The sequence below is a fragment of the Rhinolophus hipposideros genome (genome assembly GCF_964194185.1).
Source record: "Rhinolophus hipposideros genome assembly, chromosome: 5".
NCBI lineage: Eukaryota > Metazoa > Chordata > Mammalia > Chiroptera > Rhinolophidae > Rhinolophus > Rhinolophus hipposideros.
In genome coordinates, this window is record NC_138051.1 from 4448001 (window position 1) to 4472464 (window position 24464).

Consider the following 24464-nt stretch of genomic DNA (forward strand, 5'->3'; position numbering starts at 1 on the left):
GACTAGGCTCTGTAGGGCTATATTAGATAGTATGTTGGCTCATACTGGGTGGCTTTCCACTGATGGGAGAAGTCTCAGACAGAGAACCTGTTTGGGAAGAGGAGGGAAGAAAGGAGGATGAGCTAGGGACACGTGCCTTCTCTGGGGCACCAGCTCCGTCATCGCAGGCCTCCCGTGCAGGAGACCCCTGTCATCTGCTTCATCTGCTCACGTTAGCTCCTGGGCTTTTACGAGATTGGAAACCCTTAGTCTGGAGCCCTCGAAAGCAGTGCTCCTTCAAGCGCCAGTCTGCAGTGAGGGGAGAAGCACACACACCAGAATGTGAAACTGTCCCCTTCATCAAGAAGACCTTGTTATGGAAAAATGTTAGAACTAAACAGTGTGTTTATTCTGACATAATTAATGTACATTCTGGCATCAGACAAGCTTCCTGTCTGGTGACCAGTGACACCATTTACAGATCAGCAGCCAATCCACAGACCACGCTTTGAGCATCGACGCTCTAGAGCTACCTTTAGTTTCAGAGCAGTGGTTGAGGTCTTGGAGTCTGGTGCTTGGACTGGACCAAGCCAGAGATACAGAGTCCTGTCAGAGATACAGTCAGGCTGCCGCCCGATCAGTCGTCCGTGGGGGTCGGGGGTCCCAAGCACAGGAGAAAGTTGAACAGATGAGTAGGCAGTGCCTGTGCCAAGAGCATGTGCTCTGTCCTCCCTCCCTTCGTGACACAGGCATGTGACCTGAGGTACTAGAGCTAGGGGCCCTCCTGTAGGGCTTTGGTTTTGCCCGTTACTTGTGGTGGCCAGTCGGCCATGCCGAGTTTCCACTGTCCTTGCAGGAAAACAGCCTATGTCAGAGAAGACTTCATTGGTTGTCCTTGTGGTCACTCCTGGATGTGATGAGCTTCCTTCTTTGGAGTCAGTGGAGAATTGTAAGTACCACCCTGTTCCCGCCTGGAGCCCTCCGTGACTGTGGGGACCAAGGGCCACCAAAGCCAAGGGCCACAGAAGGCTTTTTTCCTATATGTTGTCACCAGTGTCGCACTGGCTGTACACTAAGTCCCACAGGACCCCTGCCTTCTGCACTGAGCATAATTCCATTGCCATTGTCGGAATGTGTACACTTTGCTGATTTTCTTTAAGAACTACTCTGGGGTTTTTGATCCTTTGTACTGAGGTGAGGTCAGGGCCTGTCACTGCCTCCTGTCTTCCCTGAGCAGCCACATTTGTGGGCTTCCCAGGCAGCAGAGAGAACATTCAAGTTGTGGCTTCTTCCTCATATCCTTAGCTATGGTAGCTGAAGCCTGGGGGGAAAGGGAAAGGAGGGTGCTTACAAAGGCCCTGGGAACTGGGAACCCGGCCCCACCCCTACAAGCATCTCCGTCCCGTTTGCCAGTAGGACACTTCATACTTTCAGCTGAAGGCAGGCGGGGATTCGTGTTTCTTGGGGGAGAAACTGACCCATAAGTGGGTGGTGCTTTGCAGAGGACTCTGCTGCAGGCTGCCCCCCATCACGTGTCATCTAGGGCCTGCAGCCCCTGGGTGACCACCCTCCCCCTCTGGCCCAGGCCTGGCTGACCTGCAGCTGCCCTGCTCTGGGGACGTCTCCTCTTTGAAAGAAAAACAAAATGTGATCTTGCTGTTGTTTTTTAATCCCAGGATTTATCCAGAACATGTGGGATGTAATCTGAGAGTAGAAATCCTTAACCAAATGGGGTCATTGCTGTCATTTCAGACACCCTGACTGTGAGTGACGAGCAGTGTTTCCTCCTCTCTGCAACCGTCTGGGGAGCCCTCCGAGGTAACGAGGGGGGGCTCCTGCTCGGGAAGAGACCGAAGGCTGATGGGGTGGTTGGCATTGATGAGCGGGAAGACAGGACGGGGGGCCCAGCGGTGCCCCCACTTCAGGAAATTTTCTTTATGGAGACCAAGCAAAGTGTTTCCACAGCCCCCTGGAAGGAGGGTTCACGTACACCTTCCCTGGGCGTTGGCAGTTTTCGCCTGTGCACTGGCGGTGGTCCCCCTGGGCAGGTGCTTGGGGACGCAGTGGGAGAGCCTGCGGGCTGCTGCTGGTTGCCGGCGGGACGGGGGCAACTCGGCCACAGGAGCGGTAATTGGCCAGGTTTCATTAAAGAGGAAAACTATATCAAAAGAAATAGATAAATGTGGAAAAAAGAGATAAGTAGTAGGAAAACATGTAGAATTATGTTATTTGGGAGAAAATGAGGCCTTAACTAGCTGCCAGGTGAGAGGCCTATGCCGTTCCTCTTGATTTCCTGGAAAGATTTTTGGTCCCTAGATACAGACTTAGCCAAACACCGGCTTTTGGTAACACTTCTGCAGGTGAAGAATGAGGGAAATTCTGACAGAACTCAAAACCTTGGTTTGGTTTGTCGTTATTCCCTTGCCCCTCACAGCATGCCACATCCCCTTTCTTCCCTCTTGTACTTTTTGTGCAAGTGTTAATGATGGGTTGGGTGGGGGAAACCTGCGACTCCAGAATGCTGGGCGTCAGTCGGGGGAAATAACCCAAACAGTATCCTAGCCGTCTAGCTCACATTAGGTGCTGAGTGGCCACTAAGGTCTCACAGATTTATTCATTCTGAAAATTTGGGACTCTGGGAATTCTTCCTGGGGCTTCTGCTGGGTTTTCAGAAGTGCGGCTCCAGCTGTTGAGAACACACAAAGCTCTGGACTCCACGTGCCTGCCCTTGGGCCGAGCTGGAATCTAGGAGCCTGTGTCCTGTGGACTGAGACAGTGCTGAGCCAGCTGCTGTCTGCTGCACCTCAGCTCCCTAGAGCTGGGTCTCTTCTCAAGCTCTGAAGAGGAGAAGGGGACAATTCTTTGTCTTGTAGGTCCAGCTGTGGACCCAGGTTCTTTGGAAACTCAAGCTATGATCACTTTTGCACAGTCCAATCTGGGAGAAGTGAAGGGGGCAGCAGACGGGGGACTATTTCCTCCACTTCCTTAGCTCCAGTGGGTGCTATCCCTAGAAAGCCTCAGCCCCGTGTAGGCTGATTGTCTGTGTACCTGTCCTACAGGCACACATCTGGGCCTCTCTTAATATTCTTGTGAGTTCACACCTTTGGAAATATGAGTAAGAGGTATGTGGGTTTTGAAGGTTAGTGTCTTCCGAGGAGGGGCACCAAAACCCCTTACACTGCCCCCTCCCAAATAACACACAGAGCAAAACTTGACACCAGCTTCCTGGTATCCCCCTTTCATGGTGCTGAGAATCCTCACACCTACTACGCTATGTCCCCTTTCACTGTGTGTCAACGCGTTACCTTCTGGCACCCTGGGAACCTCCCAGATGGATGCATGTCTTTCCCCGCCCACCCCCCCTTGAATCTTTACTCTGCCTCTCTATTTCCCTATAGGTCTGGAGACTTTTAGCCAGCTTGTTTGGAGATCCCCCGAAGGCACGGTGAGTGTGGGCCCTCAAAAAGGGCTCCTTTTAAGTCTCTAGAGTTTACTCCCCACGTTGAGAGTATTGAAAATATCTAATTTTGCTTTAGAGTCCTGGTGGCTTGAAATGGCCCCAACAAGGGTATACAGGAGACATGAATGGGAACTAGTTAGGTAGACTCGGCCTGTTTGGAAACACTGTAATTTAGTCCCCTGAGTCATTATTCAGTAATGATCTTGAGACCACACTGCTTTGAAGAAAACAGACATGTTAACAGTCAGTACAAACCCAGAATCTGTAGGCTGAGTGGTGTGTGGGACAGCTGTATTTGGCTAGCATGGGGCAGTTGCCCTCTAGAGAGGATCCTGCTTATGGTCATTGAGATGGAGGTGTGGGGGGTGTGGGGAGACAGTTACCCTGCAAAATAGTCACAGAGTGGCTTTTCAGGCATCTCGGGAGACTTTTCCTCATCGCCCCCCCCCACGGTGAGTTCCCTTTGAGTCCTGACATGGTCAGTGTTTGGTCCACACAGCTCTTCATCAACAAGACGGAAATTGAGGATTTTCCCCGCTTCCCTCACCGAGGCTTGCTGTTGGATACGTCTCGCCATTACCTGCCACTGCCTAGCATCCTGGACACTCTGGTACTCAGGCCTGACGTCCTTCTTTACCTGTAGGGTTCTGGGGTGATGGGGCGAGGGATAGCCCGGCTGCATGTTCCTAGAGTTACAGACAGAGTGTAAGGAACTTTAGGGGCACCTAAAGGATGACCCGCCTTACAACTGAAAAAGTAACAAGAGCACTTTAAATCTGTCCCCTGGCCCCTGTGGGCACATGTCCACGCTGTCTCTAGGGACACAGAAGGTGGTTGGGGATTGGCTTCTTTGACCAGCAGCGCTAACTCTAGTTTAGTTCGGACAAGGTCCAACCTAGGGACATTCCTGTCCCGAGTTCAGGGGGCAGGCTGATCTGACAGTTGCTGACCCAGCTTGGGTGTCTGCCTTTGCATTTGTTCCCCTGGCGGAACCAAAGGAGTGGAGACAGCCCTCATCTTGGCTTCTGAGATTTGCGGGTTATGGGACTACCAGATTCACAACAGGCTCACAGTCTGGATAAACACGAGTCAGGCTACCCAAAACAAATGGCAGGAAGACGTGTTCGTCGTCAGGGTATCTGAGGGCTTTTGGAAAACTCCAGGGTACCCCATAGCTGCAACCCTCCTCTCAGTGTGGCTAGACCTCATCTCAAAAAGAGGAGACACCACTTCCGTCAGCTGCCTTTGGAGGGGGGTCCTACAGGGGTCCTACAATCCTGTCACCCACATCTAACAGCACAGGATGTGGAGGTGACTGAATACACCCTGGGGAAAGAAGAAACGTGCTGGGCCTTCCCTGCATGGCAGGCACACCTGTCGGGACGGTTTGACAGACCCTTGAAACATTCAACAGGAAGCTGGGCAGGCTGTGTCTATTTGGGTATGTGGCGCAGCCTAGAGCTCTCCCCAGCTTCCCAAGTCTGAGGCCGAAGCTAGAGAACCTGCAATAGGTCCACAGCGTGTGCTCTGCCCTACAGGATGTCATGGCATACAATAAATTCAACGTGTTCCACTGGCATCTGGTGGATGACCCATCCTTTCCGTATGAGAGCTTCAGTTTCCCAGAACTCAGCAGAAAGGTATGTCTCAATTTTGCCCTAAGTTTATGGGTCGATGTCTGAGCCTAGCTATGGCCTCACTGGCAAGGACACCAGCTCTCCTCCTGCACACCGACACTGGATCTGATTCAGAAGACCCGAGTTCAAGTCCAGAGTTTGCAGTAATTTGCTCTGTGAGCTTCAGGAGATACTCTCTCCCGGTCTCGTTCTCTTTCTTTCTTTTTTCTTGTTTATTTTTTTGTAGTTGTTATTCTCTCGTTTTCTTTTTGTTTGTTTATTTATATTCTGATAGATGGGTGTAATACCTGCCTTGTTCGTCTCACTGGCATTATGATACGCAGATAAAACAGTAGGCGTGAGAGCTCATGGGAAGTTCTGATTCAGTTCCTTAAAGATAGTCCCTGATGCCTAAAGGCTGTGGCTAGATTGTCTGATATCCAGGGAGTCCTGCACTCTGCTTCAGGAAATGAGATCCTTAGGGATGTCTTGTGCCTTTCAGGGGTCCTACAACCCTGCCACCCATGTCTACACAGCGCAGGATGTGAAGGACGTGATTGAATATGCACGGCTTCGGGGGATCCGTGTGTTGGTGGAATTCGACACTCCTGGCCACACTCTGTCCTGGGGACCAGGTAAAACCACGTCACAGGTAGCAGGAAGTCTCCTGAGCCCCCTCCGTGGGGCTTCAGCGCATTGGCGCTGGGATGTGCCAGGCGCCGGCCGTCGGCGTTCTCCACCTGGGAATTACATAGGCAGAACTTACTTTGGGTGAAGGCGGCCACTTCTTACTATTAAAATACGGGCAAGTTCTTCTCATATGTTCTCGTCTTAATGATGCTCTTGCGGGGTGTTGTCCCCTAGAGTGGAAGAAAGATCGTGCCAATTTGGCTGAACGGGGGCTCTCTCTCCTTCTCTGCCCAAAGGCAAGGTGAGCAGAACAGCCGTTAGGAGCAAGGGTGACCCCTGCTGGAAGCCATGTGTCAGGGCAAGAGAGCCTATGTTGACTGTTGTCCCAGCCTCTGACTTGTATTTGAGTTTCTTGGATTAAACCCTCACGATGTCCAGTGTTTGTGATCCCGGCGTGTTTCTGCCTGTGTGCGTGGAATTTGTCTGAATGCCACTGCCTCCTCTGAGCGCCTTACTGTATGTGTGTATGACTGCTTGGGGATCTGTGTGTTTGTGATACTTGCGTGGGGTTCTCTACTGGCTTAGGTGTCTCTGGATTACTGACTCCTTGCTACTCTGGGTCTCAGCCCTCTGGCACCTTTGGACCAGTGAATCCCATTCTCAACAGCACCTATGAGTTCATGAGCATGTTCTTCCTGGAGGTCAGCTCTGTCTTCCCGGATTTTTATCTTCACCTTGGAGGAGATGAGGTGGATTTCACGTGCTGGTACGAGCCCTTTCACCTTCCCATCCCATCCTGATGAACTGCTTACTCGGAATAGAGGTTAGCGCCCCCGACAGGCTGCCTGTCATATGTGCTCCTCAGGGGCCACCCTCCGAGAGCAGCTGTCTCCATGCACATGACTCAGGTCTTAGGCTTTTCTGTGCTCCAGCTACGGAGAGGTCCTACCCGATTTTGGCAAGGCTGTGAATTCAAGCTCTCTCTTCTTGTCATATCCTTAAATGACTTATGGAAAAACGAGCTCTGGGCACAGAATTATCTGGAAAAATCCAGGATAGGGAAAAATAATCTCTGCTTTTTGAAGGCTTAAAGTAGTCTGGTGGAAGACTCGACACAGATGAGTGTGAGACTAATATATGACAGTCCACTTAGTATTAAACTGTAAAATCCAAACCTTCGGATCTACTTAGCTCAGAAAAGGTGGATGGGCTCCTTCAAGAAGTGGGCACTTGAGCTGGGTCTGGGGAAATAGTTTGGCTTTTCTGAGACATGGAGGAGGGGAAAGCATTCCGGAGGAAATGTGAGCAAAATACATTGTGGGGCAACGGAGCTGCGGCCATGCTCGTATCCAGCTGGAATAAAGGATGAATATTAAGGGAAACGCAGAACATGCCTGGGTGGGGGTTAGAGAGAAGCCAGATCCAGCGTGCCACAGCCCCAGGGCCAGGCTCAGAGCCACGTGGCTACTCCAGAGACGTTCATGCGTATTCTGAGAGTTGAACTTAAAGCTCTTCAGGTGTAGGCTCCAACTTTCTTAGCCTGCGTCAGTGGCCTCTCCATACAGCTTTGTTAGGCCACACCTTCCATATCTGGGGCCTCTGAGATCCTCAGCTGATTGTGTTTCAAGGTGAAAAAGGGTAGTTGTGGGAGGCGGTGGGACTAATCCCCAATTAGTATTACAGAGTGGGTCCCCTGGCTTTGGGCTGTGAGGATGTGGAAAGAATTAATCTTCATTTTCTTTGGATTCAGGAAGTCCAACCCCGATATCCAGGCCTTTATGAAGAAGAAAGGCTTTGGTGACGACTTCAAACAGCTGGAGTCCTACTACATCCAGACGTGAGGAAGGAAGGGGGGTGGCCAGGGTCCCTCAAGTCACCTCCTAGGGGGTCCTCACTTTCCATACCAGGGCCAGGCCCTGCTTGACCACTATCTGGCCCCTTGAAAAGGGTCCCTAACCGTAGATTTTCAGGTTTGGAGTGATCAGTTTCTGAGTGGGGAAGACACTGCTCAATGGGGAACGGCCTGTAGGCACCGACGGCCTGGAGCCAGTCTGAACTGAGCAGACCCTGTCTTTACCCTCCAGGCTCCTCAACATCGTCTCTGCCCTTGGCAAGGGCTACGTGGTGTGGCAGGAGGTGTTTGATAATAAAGTAAAGGTAAGCCAGAGGCAGAGAGAGGGGGCATCACCCCTAGTGCCCCCCGCTGGTCCCCCAGCCCTTCATGCCTCTGTACGGACGGGGCCTCCCGGTTTGCATTAGGCTCTCATGCTCAGAGCCCTGGGCCCATGTCCTTTCCCTTTAGAAAGGTCACAGAGGTCTGCGTGTGGGTATCGGACCCTCTCTGTCTCCCCTCACACACTGATCAGGAGTCATTTCTGCTGCTAGGGTACTCAGGATTCCCGAGACTCGCATGTGAGTTGGGTTTTCCTTCCTGAGTCATAGACTCGGGTCATGCAGGTCGATGGGAGCAGGGTTTCCTTCTCCTTCACTGCTGACCAGTAAGATCCCGGTTCCTGCCACATGCAGGGGCTCTGCAGGAACCTTGTCCCATCCTCAGAAACATCTGGAGCCTCGGACATGTGGGGTCCCGGGGAGTCTCCTGGGCTCCACTGCTTGCCTCCCTTAGCTCCCAGCAGCATTACCTCTCAGTGTGGACAAAGGGAACTGCAGAAGGCCGGGGGACGAAGCAGCAGGAAGCTGTCCTATGGCCTGTGGAACCCTTGACCTTTGCACCGGGCTAGGAGCTCAGTGGTCAGGAGTCACAGAGAACTACTTTGCTACCGGAGAGCAGAGGGGATTCACAGCCCTTGACCTGGGTCGCCTGCATGATAATGTGGTCCAGGAATCCTGTCAGCTGTGTGCCATTGCTGTCCTTTGACCTTTGTGACAGGTTCGGCCAGACACAATCATCCAGGTTTGGCGAGAAGAGTTACCGGTAAACTACCTGAAGGAGATGGAGCTGATCACCAGTGCTGGCTTCCGGGCCCTGCTCTCTGCCCCCTGGTACCTGAATCGCATAAGTTACGGCCAGGACTGGAAGGGGTATTACCTGGTGGATCCCCTGGCATTTGAAGGTGAAAGCAGGGAGCTTCCGTGCTGATCAAAGGAGGCTGGGCGAGCACACAGGGGAGGCAGGAGGGCCTGGGCTGAATATTTCACGTTAGGAGATGAAACAACCTATTTGAGGAGAAGGGGGAGTAAAGGGAAGCCCTAGAGTTGTCTGTTGTTGCGTGTTTTCCCACAGGGAGTACTGAGCAGAAGGCTCTGGTGATTGGTGGAGAGGCCTGTATGTGGGGAGAGTATGTGGACACCACAAACCTGGTCCCCAGGCTCTGGTAAGGGTTTTCTGAGGGCGGACAGGGCTGGGCTTGTGGGCCTGGGGTCTCCCTTCTAGACTCAATCCCATCTAGCCACCTTCAGACTAGTGCCCTCCTTTAGGCCTGAGAGAGAAGGGGCCTTCTGGTAATCCTTCTGTTTGTATGGTATTCATCTCCCACCCGACTTCCATCTACACTGCTCCAGCAACCCAGCAGGTGTGTACAATAGAGGGTGTTAGCCTGACTTCACAAATAATGAGGCCCCGGGAGCGCAGATGACTTGCTCAGGCTCCAGCCTGAAGTCCAAGATCCCTCTAGTAAGACTCCCCCAGGCTGTCTCCTCAGTAGCCTCACCCGGCCTGGGGGCGGGGGCGGAGCTGACATTTTGAGAACACCTGCTGCTGCGGCTGCTGTCAGCGACGGTTCCACTGCCTTCAAGACTGTGCTTCCCATGCGTGTGGGAGAGGAGAAGACTGGGACACTGTCCACGTTTTCATGAAGATGGAGCTGAGTCTTTGAGGGCCCTGGGAGCCCTCCAGCAAGGCTGTGACTCTGAATCGGGTTGATCACATCCCTTGGCCCTGAGCCTGTGCGAGAGGCAGTGGCCTGTGGGTGTCCCACGCCCTTGCAGGGAACCCGGGTCCAACCTGGTGTGTGCGCCCTTTCCTCCAGGCCCAGAGCAGGGGCTGTTGCCGAGAGGCTGTGGAGCAACAAGGTGGTGACTGATTTGGACTTTGCCTTTAAGCGTTTGTCACACTTCCGCTGTGAGCTGCTGAGGTAGGTTGGCTGTGGGGCCTTCCCAAGGAAGTGGGAAGGTCAGGGGCTTGGGACCCCTTGCTGACAGGAAAAGAATACTAATAATACTATGCTTAGCCCTTTAGGCATTATTTCATTGAATCTTCACCACAACTCTATATAGTAGGTAGTTTTTTCTCCATTTCAGAGATAGGCAACTGAGCCACAGAGAAGTTAAGTAACATGCTCAAAGCCACTTAGAACCAGGATTTGAACCAGTTCAACTTCAGAGTCTGTACTGTCATGGCCGTGCTTTTCTGGGCTCTCGTGACACTTGTGCCCATGCTGGGGATAGAACAATATCAGGTGGTCATTTCCACGATTCGTCCACTGCCTGAGTCTCAAGGACCTGAGGGACACAGCCAAGTGCAGCTCCGGGTCCCAGCTGTCTGTAACGCACTGGGTGCCTCCGAGCTAGCTCCTTACCCTCTCTGAGCACACTGGATAATGCGGGAGATGTGCCTAGAGGTGAGGCTGAGACCTAAGGACGGGATTTCCTGTCTGCACAGGTGGATGGTCCCTCACTGCCTCCGCATTTATAGCCTTTTAGAGCCATTGAAGGGGGGCTCAGTGGGCCGAGAGCACTGGACATCCACCCTTCAGGCATCGACCTCTTTTCTATAGCGACTGAGTATTTGGGGCTAGGGTAAAGAGACAGGCAGATTAGAAATGGGTCAGTGCTCCCCAAAGTTCCTGGGTGTCCCTGTATCGAAATCACTTGGGGCACCCATTCAGAATGTAGATTCTTGCCAACACGTGGCCCCACCGCAAGTGAGAGTCTCTGGGAGTGCGGTCCCGGTAACTCCAGTGTACAGTCACAGTTTGCGACCCACTGAAACGGGGGAAGGGGACACTGTTGTGGTGAAGGTGTTGCTGGGCCTAAGACCAACCCCCTTCTGAGTGGCTCATTTCACGCTGTTTCTTCGTGTCCTGCAGGCGAGGTGTCCAGGCCCAGCCCCTCAGTGTAGGCTACTGTGAACAGGAGTTTGAACAAACCTGAGCAAGCAGCCCCAGACATGGAGGAGGACGCCGGCCCTAGAAGAGTGGTCGTGGGGCCAGGCTTCCACTGCATCCCGGCCGGGGGACCGAGCCCCTTGCCCACGTGCCCCGGTGCCTGGAGAGAAGGGGGCTGGCGCTGGTGTCCAATAAAGAGCGATGTGGCACTTTACTACGATGCACATGGATTACCTGTGTGAAAAATGTGAGTGGCCCTGGGGTAGGGGAGCTGCCAGGCCTGGTCTGTGCTCCTTAGAGTGATGGGCTCAGCGGGGCCCAGCCAGGGTGAGCTCAGTACCTGCCCCTGGAGGCATCTTACAAGTCGAGGGCTAGGAAAGAAACCCACAGCCTTTGTGCTGCCCTGCTCAGCCGCATTAGGAGTCGTCTCTCCCACCCCACACAGCCCGGACACAGACCCCCATCCTCCAGTCACTGCCCTCCAAGTGGGGAGGTCACTTAGACCTCCAAGGTTTTCATATACGGAAGAAGACATTATAGATGTTCCAAGAAGTTCTGGGCGGTGGTAAGGGCTCCAGACCCAGCCTGGTCACAGAATAGCCTCCCGGCTGCATGCTCACACGCTTTCCTCCCCCAGAGCTTCTCTTCTGCTTTGGGTTTCTTCCTATGTCAATTTCATGCAACCATTATTTGACTATTGTAGAACAAATACTGTGATCAGTGTTGAATTTGAAGGAATTGTTCCCTAGAGGCCCTTCTCAACTCCCCAAAATGCTAGCAACTTCCACCCCCACTCCTCCTGCCCATTTCCAGCCTAATAGCATCCTTTCAGAGAATCCATGGCACAGCCCAGACCCCGAGGGGAAAGCTCCTAGGGCCCGGGAGGTGGGAGTGTGGAAGAAATAACTCATCTGGGCTCAGGCTGCCCCATGATGGTTTTTGTGTTCAGAAGGAACAGTGCCACCCAGAGGCTGGGGCAATAGCAGACAGCAACTGTTTCCCATGAGGATTTCTCTGACCATTATTTAAGTTCTTTTACCTGGTCCTGGGGTGAAGGGACAGCGGAGAGCTTCCCAGACATTTCTTTCAGAAAGTTTCCAGTATAGTGGATACAGAACCTTGGGGAAGGCGGGCCAAGAAGGGGTCCTTAAATGTCATCCTTCAGTCCCTCGATCACGCTCCTTTGGGGACCTGGTTGAAGGTACACCAGCACTGCCTTCTTGCACTGTTTCTATAGAGACAGGATGGGCTCCTTCTGCCTGTAGAATCCTCTTGGGGACGAGGTTTTCACAGCCCAGAGTAGCCAAGCCCAGGGCTCTACCACCTACACCCACCAGAGGAGCCCCCTCACCTCCATTACCCAGAGAAGCCTGTGGGGTGGGCCCAAGCAAGGACCCTGCAGAAATGCGGCTACACTTAGTTGACCATAACATTGCTGTTGTTTGGGATAATGATGAATAAAATCAGCTACTAAGCTGTAAGTTTCAAGTCAGTGAAGGAAGAGACCATGAAAACACGTGTGATAAAGCAGTGAAGTTCTATGTTGTTGTCATAAACATTTTCTTTAATGCTATTATTTGTAAAATTGAAAAAAAATGTTGTGGCTGCATCGAGACCTTCAGTGGTGGGATGTGCTGTTCCCAACCTCCACTCTGCTCCTCTAAGCCCACTGGTCATCAGACCTCGAACTGCTGACCGCGGCGATCCCCCAGTCTGTTCCAATGCACAGAATCACTGCTTGCCCACGTGGCCTCCCTTCACCCCGCTGGGGATTTAGTGTCCCGCGGGGCCCTTCCCCCAGGCCACCCTACTCTAGCCTGCCTGTGTTCTCTGGGCACCACCAGGGGGCAGGGGAGTGCCAGACTGATTTCCTGGCTCCAGTCATCTTAGGGCCCACAGTCCACCCCTGCTCTGCTCTGATTCTCCTAAAGATTCAAAACAGGCCTAAAGCAAAGGAGTGAATGGAGACTGGGAGGACATTCAGTACCACCACTACAACCCCCACCCCCACCTCTTTGGTAGGAGTCGAGGCTGCAGGGCAGGTATCCTCTCCCTTCCTGGAATCTGGTGTTTTCAGGTTCACTCAATGGACTAGCACAGGAACGGAGGCAGAGGACTTCCCAACACTAGTCATGGAGTCAGCAAGGGGATGATGAAAGCAGAATGATACCAGGAAAGGGTGGAAAAGGATTAGATGGGTATCGATTGAATTTAATTTAGATAGCTGGCCATATCCATGACTGCTGGCAACATCAACACTCTAAAGTTTACATTTTTATAGTTTTGTCAGTGTCGTTTGTAAGAGTAATCCATACAGGCCATGACAATTGTGTATCATATACTTTTTTTTTCCACTAAGAAAGAAGATAAGCAGAAATTGGGTGCTTTGTCTATTAAAATCATTCTGTATTTTTTTCTTTATAAACTCTGAAAGTTTGAAAATTAGTGTCCTGTTATACCAACTATTAATAAATATGTATGACATATACATATTAACTAATTTCAGTGAAATGTTTACTTGTTGAATTTTTTCATTAGTATTCATTCTACATATAAATCTTCACAGTCCTCACAATTAGTTTTTAAAATCCCTTTTGAAACAATCCGTGTGTGTGTTTTCCTGCATTTTTCAATGAGATTTTAAAATTAAAATCTCTGTGAACCTTGCTTATTTTCACAGTAATTATTGTGCTCTAACCATATACATGTTACGTCTTCCCTTCCACAGTAAGTACTTTTATTTTGTAATGATTTCAAATATTTCAAACAAAAATGTAACCACTACCCAGCTTTATCATAGCTTAATAGTTGCATTTGCTTCAGGTGTTTCAGTTAAAACATATATGTACCCATCCCAGTCCTAATCCTTTTCTCCCCCAAAATAACTATGTTCTAGAATTTATTTTAAATCTCATTTCCTCTTGAATATCTGATAGTTAGCTGTGATTTTTCTTCATTGTTAATAAATTCTTTATGGCTCACTTTATAGCAAATTAGGGTGTTTTGGAAGTCACTCAAAAAAGGGGAGTGTGTGTATGTGAGAGAGAGAGAGGAGACAGAGCAGCTGGCAGGCAGACATGGGCTGGGAAATGGGACATGTCTGTGCTGTGCTGGTGTGCTACTGAATACGAGTAAGAGCATATTGGGGGTGTCTGGATAATCTATATGAAAGAGAAGGTATTCGAACATAGAAATTCAGAGGCAGGTGGTTTGTACAAAAAAGCCACTTGAAGAGGCTTGGGTGTGCCCGAAAGTTGGGTGGGGCTGGGTCTTAGAATCACCAGGGCATGGCCAATGAATGGTGTCAAACAGCTTGATGGAGACTCAGATATGGTGGCTACCTACATCTGTACACCGGATGTGGGAGGGCTCAACAAAGAAACAATGGCTTCCGACAGCTCCTCAGTCTGGGAGAAAGCTGCCCCTTCAGCCCTTGTTCTGAAGCCAGACAACTCAGTTCCCCCTGTATGTACCTGTCGCCTCTCCAGCTGCTGCCCCAGTGCTGGAGTTCAGAGCCAATGATTCCATTGGTAAGTCCATCTTGGTCCCTTTAAGAGGAGTTCTTGGGGTTCCAGCTGACCTCTGTCTCACTCAGCCATAATCTCTGCTGGTTTTCACAGCCAAAAATTATGGGGCCTTCTCTCCTTGGCTGAGAACCCCGGAACCCTGGGCTGAGGAACCTGGTGTGGAGCTGGGACCTGTTGCTCCTTCAGGGGGTGAGCAGACCTCTGCAGCCGAGATATCCCCTGACATTTAAGAGTCACAAATGGGATACAAGGGTGTAGGACTAACCTATTCCATGTCTCTGCCCCTCCTACCAGTCTTGAAGTGGCTTTTTCTGAGGTGGCTTCTTCTGTATGTCCTTAGTTGTAGGGCCTCGATTCAGCAAGATTTCAAGTGGTTCTCAATGATGGTTGGTTTGTACTTTAGTTGTAATTTTGATGTGGTCGTGAGAGAAGGTAAGAACAGTGTTTACCTACTCTGCCATCTTGACCGGAACTCCTATGACTGATTTTTTTTTTTTTAAGGAGGGCGCAGCTCACAGTGGTCCATGTGGGCATTGAACTAGCAACCTTGGTGTTATTAGCACCAAGGTTATTAGCACTTGGTGTTATTAGCACGCTTTAACCAACAGAGCTAACCAGCCACCTCTCTACAACTGATTTTTTACAAAGGCAATTCAGTGGAGAAAGAATAGCCTTTCTCAACAAATTGTGCTAGCATAAAGTGCATATCAGTGTGCAAAAAAAGAATTTATTTTTTAATAAACTAAATTCATACCTGACACCATACAAGAAAATTAACAAAAAATGATTCATGGAACTAAATGTAAAACTTAACACGGTAAAACTTCTAAAAGAAAACATAGAGGAAAATTTTTGTGTTAGGCAGATTTCCTAGACCAAAAGCATAATCCATTAAATAACACATTAATAAATCCGTGTTCATAAAAATTAAATTAACAATTGAAAACATAAGCCACAGCCTAGAAGAAAAATATTTGCAAAGCATAAATCTGACAAAAGGCTTGTAACTGGAATATCTAAAGAACTCCCAAATGTAACAGTAAGAAAACAATCCAAATTGTTTAATGTGGAAATGATTTCAATAGATGGTAAATAAGAACATGAAAATATTCTAAACATCATTAATCATGAGGGAACTGGAAATTAAAACCATGATGTTATACCACTACACACCTATTAGAATGGCTAAAATTAAAAAGACTATAAGACGTGTAGACAAGAAGAATGTGGAGGAACTTGAACTCTTACACACTGCTAGTGAGAATGTAAAATATAACAACCCTTTGGAAAACAGTTTGAAAGTTTCTTTAGAAGCTAAACATACACCTATGACTTGATCCAGCGATTCCATTCTAGTATTGACCCAAGAGAAAGGAAATATATGGCCATAAAAAGACTTGTATGGAGTGTTCGTAGCAACTTTATTGTAATAGCCAAAAACTGGAAATGACTCAAATGTCCATCAAAAGGTAAATAAAGAATAAAGAAATACCGGTATATAGTACATACAATGGACCTCTACTCAGCAGTGAAAAGGATGCACACAACATGGATGAATCTGAAACTAACTTTGCTCCGTGAAAAAAGCCAGGAAAAGGGCAGCCAGATGGCTCAGGTGGTTGGGAGCGCGTCCTCTCAACCACAAGGTTGCCTGTTCGACTCCCGCAAGGGATGGTGGGCTGTGTCCCCTGCAACTAACAGCGGCAACTGGCCGTGGAGCTGAGCTGCGCCCTCCACAACTAAGACTGAAAGGACAACAACTTGACTTGGAAAACTCCCGGAAGTACACACTGTTCCCCAGTAAAGTCCTGTTCCCCTTCCCCAATAAAAATCTTAAAAAAAAAAAAAAAAGCTAGCAAGAAAAGTACACACTGTATGATTCCGTTTATATAAAACTAAAGAAACTTCAAACTAATCTATAGCAGCAAAAAATGTATCAGTGGTATCTTGGGGAAGGGGGAAGCAGGAAAGAGCAGGAGGGAAAAATAATTTAGGAGTACAATTAAACATTCGAATGAAATGGATCTACTCACTATCTTGATTATGATGATTTCATGGGTTCATATGTCAAAATATCAAATTACTTGAAATATGTGCATTTTACTGTATTCAACCATGCCTCAATAACGCTGTTTTAAAAGAAGGTATTGCCCTATAAACCCCAAAATACTAGCACTTGGGGATGAATCATTAATGCTTATAAAACCAATATGCATTCAGTATCTGTCCAGGACAAATAAAGGGAAGGCAATGAGGGGTTCAATATCCCTGAGAACAGGAGACTGCCGAAATCACTGACAGAAAGTAAATGGTAAGTAAATCTGAGAATAGCACCAAAACTGGGAGGAAGTCATGCAGACTTAGTTTGCAAGTGAATGAAAAGGAGCTGCAGTAAGTTTTGGAGATGTCCAAGTGGTCTGAGCCCTATAATATGTTGATACTAACAAATCATACCCTTCCAGGACAAAGCCCAAGCTGAAGAGAAACGATGGGAGTAGCATCCACATGAAGCTAAACAGGGACAATAAGGACAAAAGAAAGAGAAGGCTTTGATAAAAGTGGGTGGGACAGTAGAGGATGCAGATCTCAGAAGTCAAAGGTCATATTTTTATTCTCTTTAAATTAAAGTTTATCGGGGTGACAATGGTTAGTAAAATTACATAGATTTCAGGTGTACAATTCTGTATTACATCATCTATATATCACATTGTGTCTTCACCGCCCAGAGTCGGTTCTCTTTCCTTCACCGTGTATTTGATCTCTTTTACTCTCATATACCAACCCTCTTCCCCCTTACCTCTATCATTTCTTTAAAGAAAAATAAAACTTCAAAGATTTGAAGCTAGAAAAGATATTTTTCCCATGGCTCCTTGTACACAGAAAAACTAATTGCACTTAAACATGAGCAAATGAAACCAATCTCAGTTGAATCCCATACATGGTCATTATAAAAAGGAAGGGAATAAGGACTACAGTAAAGTCCCAATTGGCAATGAAAGCATAACAGATTTACCCAGACATTTAAAAACAAAGTGGAAAAAAATTAGTATAAGAATTAGAAAATTTCAAAAATATAAGGATTGGAAAAAATTAAGATTCTGAAAAGTAAGGTTACAGAACTCAGAAAAGAGAATAAACTAAAAGTTATTTCTGAAATGAAAACTAAACTAGAAGGAACACAAGAAAATATGACAATGGATAATATCTTCAGACAAAAGATTCAATGGAGGACTTTTTTAAAAGAGAAGAGAGACAAAAAATGGATTTGAGAGAAAGTGATAGTAAAGAAGATAGACAAAGAAGATCTAACCTATGCATGATGTGATTTATCGAAGAGGAAAACCAAAGCAATGGAACAGAACATATACTAAAACTATATTTTAATAAATATTTTCTGAAATAAAAACCATATGTTGAAGGGACACACATGTACCTGGAAGAACAAACTCAGATTGACCAACACCTGAAGAGATGATGACAGCCATCTGCAGTGCCAGTGCTGGGGCCCTGTTCTATCAATTAGCCAAAGGTGGTCTCTGTGGATTAGCCTCATGTTAGTGACTTCTTTGGATAGATGCTCCCATTAGCTCAAAAGCCAGCTGGCAACATTTGAACACACTGAATTCTTTTAAATATAGCCCTAATAAACAGATTTTCAGCCATTCACAACCTGCCTGCTTTGCATACCTTGTGAAACTGAACGCAACATCTGCAAGCCATGGATATGATAAATTCCAGAACTATGAAGACCCCAAGCCACTGCTGCCTTTCGGAGTTCTCTGACCCAAAGACTCCTAGCTGTGCTGCTGTGCAACACCACCTACACATGTAAGCCCCCTCCTTGGTCTCTTCTCCCTAGGAATTCTCTTGCCCTCCTTCCCTTCTGAGTGGTGGCCCCTATGCAGTTGCCCTTAGAAGGTCTCCTGCTGTGAGAGACATCTCCCTCCCTCTTGCCCTGCAAACATGTCAAAACATCACCCAAATAAAATTCATTGTGTGCCACCACCAATCTGTGGTCATGTCTTTTACATTGATCAACCCTGAAATCTTTCAAATTCACTGCAGGCCAGTACTCCTGATTATTATGCTAGCTGGGTCCTACAGAAACCATACTGGGTTCCTCAGGGTTTCATTGGAGACATCACCAACAGGGTTACGAGTTCTCCCCCAGCTTCTCAGGCTCCTCTTGGACATAAACTGTCCTCACCATCGTGATACATTACCCAAGGGTGAGGTTGAGTATTACTATATTGTGGCACACCGTTAATAGCACAATGACAGAAATAGATGAGGAAGTGAGGCACAAAATTCCTGGTTCAACTTGGGCCCTTGTTCCTGATCACATGCCTGTCTTTTTTTCAGGGGTTGATTCTGCCACTATTCAAAGTCACCAGGGGGACAGTCACATTGATCTATGAATAGTGAGCTCTTACTACTTTCTAGTCAACGTTGGTGTTTCATTCCTTTTTATGTCTGTCACAGGTGATGAGATAGGTCAAAGATATGTCTGCCAAGTAAAGAGAGAGTGTGGATGGTTAAACAATACAAATTAGAATTAAATGGAAATAGCTTGAGACCTGATTGTGAGGATAATTTTATGTTGTAAAGATAAACTCTCAATTAAGATATAATCAATATAAATCTTAAAATTCAGCATAACTTAGCCTCAAAACATGGAACACAAAATCTTGTAGAAAAGGTAAATATATACATGTATGGCAAAATGGAAACATGTACAGTTGTTAGAGTTGTTGGGAGAATGCGACCCACCTCTCTTACAATGCTACTTCATGTAAAAAAATGTGGGATATAGAGGATGTGCAAATTGCAACTGAATCAATACATGTCTGTAGAACTTTATACCCCAGAACCAGAGAATCAATGTTTTATCAGGTTGGCAAACTCAACACAGTTTCATTCTCATGTCTCAAATCATAGAAATATTATTGCATATGCTCTGTAAGGGGAATAGAGAAAAGAATTGGATAAAAATTATGAGTAATTTTCTAAATCATAAATTAAATCAGGCAGAATTAAAGATGAAGACTTGATCCCCAAAACATTATTGAAATAAGTGAGAATGGCTTCAGTGTATCTTAAGGAGTACATATATAAGGTAAAATAAGCATAATATCAGCTATACAAGTAAAATCAGAGTAATTGCTTCAGAGAATCTCTCCCTACCTTTTGCCAAGAAGCAAGAAGTATAGTAAAAGATGCAATAAAGATGAATGCAGAAATTAATGAAACAGAAAAAATGCAGTAGTTAATAACACAAAAAAATGACTGTTTAGAAAATCCAAGCTGTTGTCAACCATGATCAAGAAAAGAGAAGAAAACACTTCAAGAATGAAAAACAAGATATAGTAGTAAAAATAGAGATGAAAATTTGAGAAAAAAGTATAAGGTAAAATATTGTGTAAATACATTTAATGCTGCAATACAATTAGTTTTTTAAAGATACATACTAATTACCAAAATTGGCTCATGAATATGCATGAGGATGTATGTGTGGTACCAGATATTTGTGTGGAAGAGATGCACCAAACCTTCAAGGAAGGTTTCACAAACTTTTTAAAATATGTTTTATTTATTTCCCAGAACATGTTGTACTACATTTTCCCAAAGCAATGTGGTGCTAGTAAATTTTGTAAAGCAATATCTTAAAATAATGATTCATAATAAAAAATAACTAAGGAGAAAATTAGTTAGCTAATCTAAAGCGGTAGCTCTTAGAAAATTACCCAGAATGTATCGAAGAAAGTCAAGGTGATGGAAACTGAAAGAGGTAAAGAGACAGGGAGACAGAGTGAGACAACCTGATAACTAATCAGAGCTTCAGGCGTGACTAGAAAGAATGGGATACTGCAGGTTTGGTTCCTTAGTAAGCTGTGTCTTAAATCAAGTTTAGCATGTAGGATGTTTATAAAGGAGTACTTCTGGAATCAATCCCCATAGAAGGGAATGAGAGGAAGTAAAATAGATAGAGGGAAAAGATGAGCCAACAACTACAGATGACCCCACAGGGAGCCCTGCAGGCTTTCAAAATTGTTCTGACTGGGTGTCGTGCGGGGCAGCCTGCAGGGTCTCTGCTTCTGCTCCCCACATAAGAACACAGGACATGGTGAGACCAAAAAGGAACACCCACAGAGCCATCGGTAGGGGAGTCACACCACTATATTCTCACTGGTGACTGGGTTGGAGAAACAGGAAGCAGGAGCCACACTGTTTGCAACCCTCACTGCACTGCTTGCAGGCTCAGCCACCATCGTCTTGCTAGCCCCCATTTTCTGCTAGCATAGCCACGGCAGTTATATTAGTGGCCAATGGCTCACTGGTTACAGCTGATGGCCAACTAGCCACAGCTGATGGCCATCCAATCACAGTTGATGGCCATTTACTACCTGAGCCAGCGCCTTTCTATGTGAGGCCGAGAGCCTAGAAACTGCACTCCTGGCTCTGTCCCCACACTGGGGCTGAGATAGACAGGCCTTCGTAATTAGATATTGATCAGTCATTGGATGTGAACCACCCTGGAAAGGGGCATGATCTTGAGGCAATTTCTGAAAGAGCTGACAGCTGAAGACTTTCTGCCCCCAGCACTCCCAGCAACTATAACAACAGATCCTTCATCAAAGGGGAGAGAATGGGCCCTCAGCAGCACATCACACCACATGGGAGAAAGACACTCACTAAGGAGACGATGACTGAGGATTCTCCAGAATTGAAGGAAAATAAGCAGATTTAGGAAGCACAAGAAATTTCCAGCAATTTAAATAAAAAGAATTATACTTTTAAACACAAGATTACAAAAAAAAAAGAAAGAAAAGATCTTAAGAACAGTCATAGAGAAAAGCCAATTACCTGCAGAAAGATGACAGTTGACTTCTCATAAGCAAAAACAGAAAGAAAAGGATGGTGAAATAATATCTTCAGAAAGTTGAAAGAAAATAACTGTAATTAACTAGCTAGCATTCAAGAAGTGGACCAAAATTAAGAATTTCCAGATAAGCATAGCAGAGTTTACCACTCCTCACTAAAGGAACTTCTAAAGCAGTAATTCTTAATCTTGTTTGTAAGCCCACTGGAATCAACAAAGGGGCTTTAAAAACATACTTTTGCTTAGGTCCTACCCCAGCAATTCCAATTCAGTTCGTCTAGGCTAGTGGCTGTAACAAGATACACCTTCTCCTCCCCAACACCAAGGTGGTGTCAGAGTAGGTCAAGTGGGAAGCTAAGACTTTCATTCCCACCCAGCATTAACAAGTTCCTTTTCTGTGGGTTCAATGGAAGCCACATGGGACTCCTCACCCTCCTTGCTGGAATTGTGTCAAAGGGACCTAGTTGGAAGTTCCCACCTCCATTCAATAGTAATGAAACCCCCTTCCCTCCCCTTCAGGGTGGTTTCACCAGACCTAGTAGGAAATCTGAATTTCAACCACCACCTGTCAGTGACAAGGCAGTGTCCCTGTTTCTCAACTAGTGTGGGGTCAAGGGAAACCTGGTAAGATAGAAAATTTAAATATCCAGAGTCTCATAATAGGCACCAACACTGATATGACACCTATGTCAGGACTGTCAAAGATTGTAATGTAACCATCATAAAATGCTTCAACAAGCAATTACAAATACACCTGGAACAAATGAAAAAATGAAAAGTCTCAGCAAAGAAATAGAAGATATAAACAAAAAACAAATGACAATTTTAGAAAATCACAACAACCAAAATTAAAAATGTACCGAATGGGCTCAACATCAGAATGTAGATGACAGAGAAAAGAATCAGTAAATTTGAAGGTAGAATAGAATATGTCCAATCTGAACAACAGACAGAAAAATAAACTTAAAAAATTTTAACAGAGCCTCAGGGACCTACAGGATTATAGAAAAAAGATCTAACATTTCTGTCATCATAATCCTGGAGAAAAAGGAGAAAGAGAAATGGCTGAAAAAGTATTTGAAGAAGTAAGGGCTGAAAACCATCTAATTTAGCAAAAAACATAAATCTACAGATTAAAGAAGCAGAGCAAACCCAAAGAGGATAAATCCAAAGAAATCCACATCAAAACACATCATAGTCAAACTTCTAAAAACTAAAGACAAAGATACAATTGTGAAAGCAGCGAGAAAGAGATGACACCTTACCTACAAAGGGAAAACAATTATCTCATCAGAAACTATGGAGGCCATAAAGAAGTGGCACATTTTCAAATGCTGAAATAAAAGGACCGTCAAACCAGAATTCTATATCCAGCAAAATGGAGGGGAATGAAGGGGAAATTGACATTTTCAGTTGAAGGAAAACTTAGAGAATTTCTCACCAACAGAACTACCTTAAAAGAATGGATACGGAGGGACAGCCAACATGGCGCAGTAGGTAAACGCTATGTTTACCTTCTCTCACAATAACATCAAAATTACCACTAATCTACAAGACAATCATTGTTGAGAATCACCTACAAGCAAAGCCGAACTGAAGCTTTGCAACTAAGGACGTGCAGAAGAAGCCACCTCCAGACTGGTAGGAAGGTCAGAGACACAACACACGCTGGTCCCACACCTACATGTGACCATTAAAGATCAGGAAGGTTATTTCAGCTGTGTGGGGGGGTCCCCCCATCCCTTAAGGAGCAAGAGATACCAGCCACACTCCAGCCCAGGGTTCCAGTGCTGGTGAGAGAAGTCCCCACAATTTTTGGTTGTGAAAAACAGTGGACACTGTGACTGAGTGAGACAGTGCGGCCGCACCCACAGGCGCTCCTCTTAAAGGGACTGCACAGGTCCCAACCAGTGGAATCACTTGCTCTGAGCTCCAGCACTGGGGCAGCAGCTGGAAAGGTGGAAGGGGCAAATGGTGGGGAATTCAGTTGTCTGGTTTGGACAGGAGCTGGAGAGGCGGCTTTCTCCTGCACAGGAAAGCTGGCGGACGCAATTGTTTGTTGAGCCTGCCCCCTACCCAATGTGCAAACACAAGGGGGCGCCATTTCTGAGTCTCCACCTTTCTTTCCCCCCCACCCAACTTTCAGGCACACGTAGGCTGCTTCCAGGGCTTTTTCATGCAGATGACCTACCTTGGCTCAAGCTGCAGACTCCTAGACTCTCAAAGGTTAGCAGAACCCAGATAAGCAGCATCTGGCTTCAGCATGTCCTATACCTCTGGCTGAGCAGCCCTTAGCCAGCACTAGTGGCAGCTGGCCTTGGTTCGCGGCTTGGCCTCTCAAGGCACTTCCAAGCACAACACAGGTGGCAGCCATCTGCAGATTTCTTTCTGGCTCCCACTAGGTGGCCCTGGATGGGGCAGGGGCTGTGGCTGAACTTGATCTACGGCAGATTCCTTCCAAGGTGGTCCTGGGGCTGGTGCCTCCCAGTGGCCAGCTTCAAAATGAGTTGGAGCATCACCTAGCCGTCTCCAAGTACGATGCACCCAAGGGACAGATTGGGCAGGCACCAGAGTCCTGCTGAGGCACATCCTGATCCATAGGATCAGCCTCTGCACAGCTCTTCCAACCGTAGTTAAGGCCAGTCCTCACAACAGTGAGCCCAAGGGTCAGTCCCTCACATTGATGTGCAATTATCAATCAAGGTTCGTCTATAAGAGGAGGGCACACACAACCCACACAAGGAATACACCTGAAGTGTGTGGCTCAGGTGACCAGAAAGACTGTGCCACTGAACCCCAAAGCACACCTATTACATTAGGCCACTCTATTAAGACTGGAAGATGTAGCAGCCCTACCTAATACATAGAAACAAACACAGGGAGACAGCCAAAATGTGGAGATAAAGAAACATGTCCCACAAATGGCAGATAGACATATGAAAAAATGCTCAACATCACTAATCATCAGAGAAATGCAAATAAAAACCACAATGAGATATCACCTGACCCCAGTTAGAATGTCTATCATCAACAAGACAAATAATAACAAGTGTTGGAGAGGCTGTGGAGAAAAAGGAACCCTCATACACTGGTGGTGGGAATGCAGACTGGTGCAGCCGCTATGGAAGGCAATGTAGAGGTTCCTCAAAAAATTATGAATAGAATTACCATATGACCCAGCAATCCCTCTTCTGGGTATCTACCCAAAAAATCTGAAAACATGTACAAATAAAGACACGTGTGCTCCAATGTTCATTGCAGCTTTATTTATAGTGGCCAAGACATGGAAACAACCAAAATGTTCTT

General features: G+C 46.9%; 1 protein-coding gene across 1 annotated transcript in view; it reads left to right on the forward strand.

The window, feature by feature from the left end:
• Positions 1-13741, forward strand: part of HEXA (hexosaminidase subunit alpha) — a 28664-nt gene extending 14923 nt beyond the window's left edge. Inside the window, exons 2-14 of the mRNA XM_081047346.1 lie at positions 836-928; positions 1732-1797; positions 3378-3424; positions 3939-4049; positions 4978-5079; positions 5558-5690; positions 6271-6451; positions 7436-7522; positions 7770-7842; positions 8576-8759; positions 8930-9020; positions 9675-9779; positions 10734-13741. Coding sequence (XP_080903472.1) covers positions 836-928; positions 1732-1797; positions 3378-3424; positions 3939-4049; positions 4978-5079; positions 5558-5690; positions 6271-6451; positions 7436-7522; positions 7770-7842; positions 8576-8759; positions 8930-9020; positions 9675-9779; positions 10734-10797 — 1337 coding nt within the window. The 3' untranslated portion in view covers positions 10798-13741. The remainder of the gene's footprint in view (positions 1-835; positions 929-1731; positions 1798-3377; positions 3425-3938; positions 4050-4977; positions 5080-5557; positions 5691-6270; positions 6452-7435; positions 7523-7769; positions 7843-8575; positions 8760-8929; positions 9021-9674; positions 9780-10733) is intronic.
• Positions 13742-24464: the final 10723 nt, after the last annotated feature.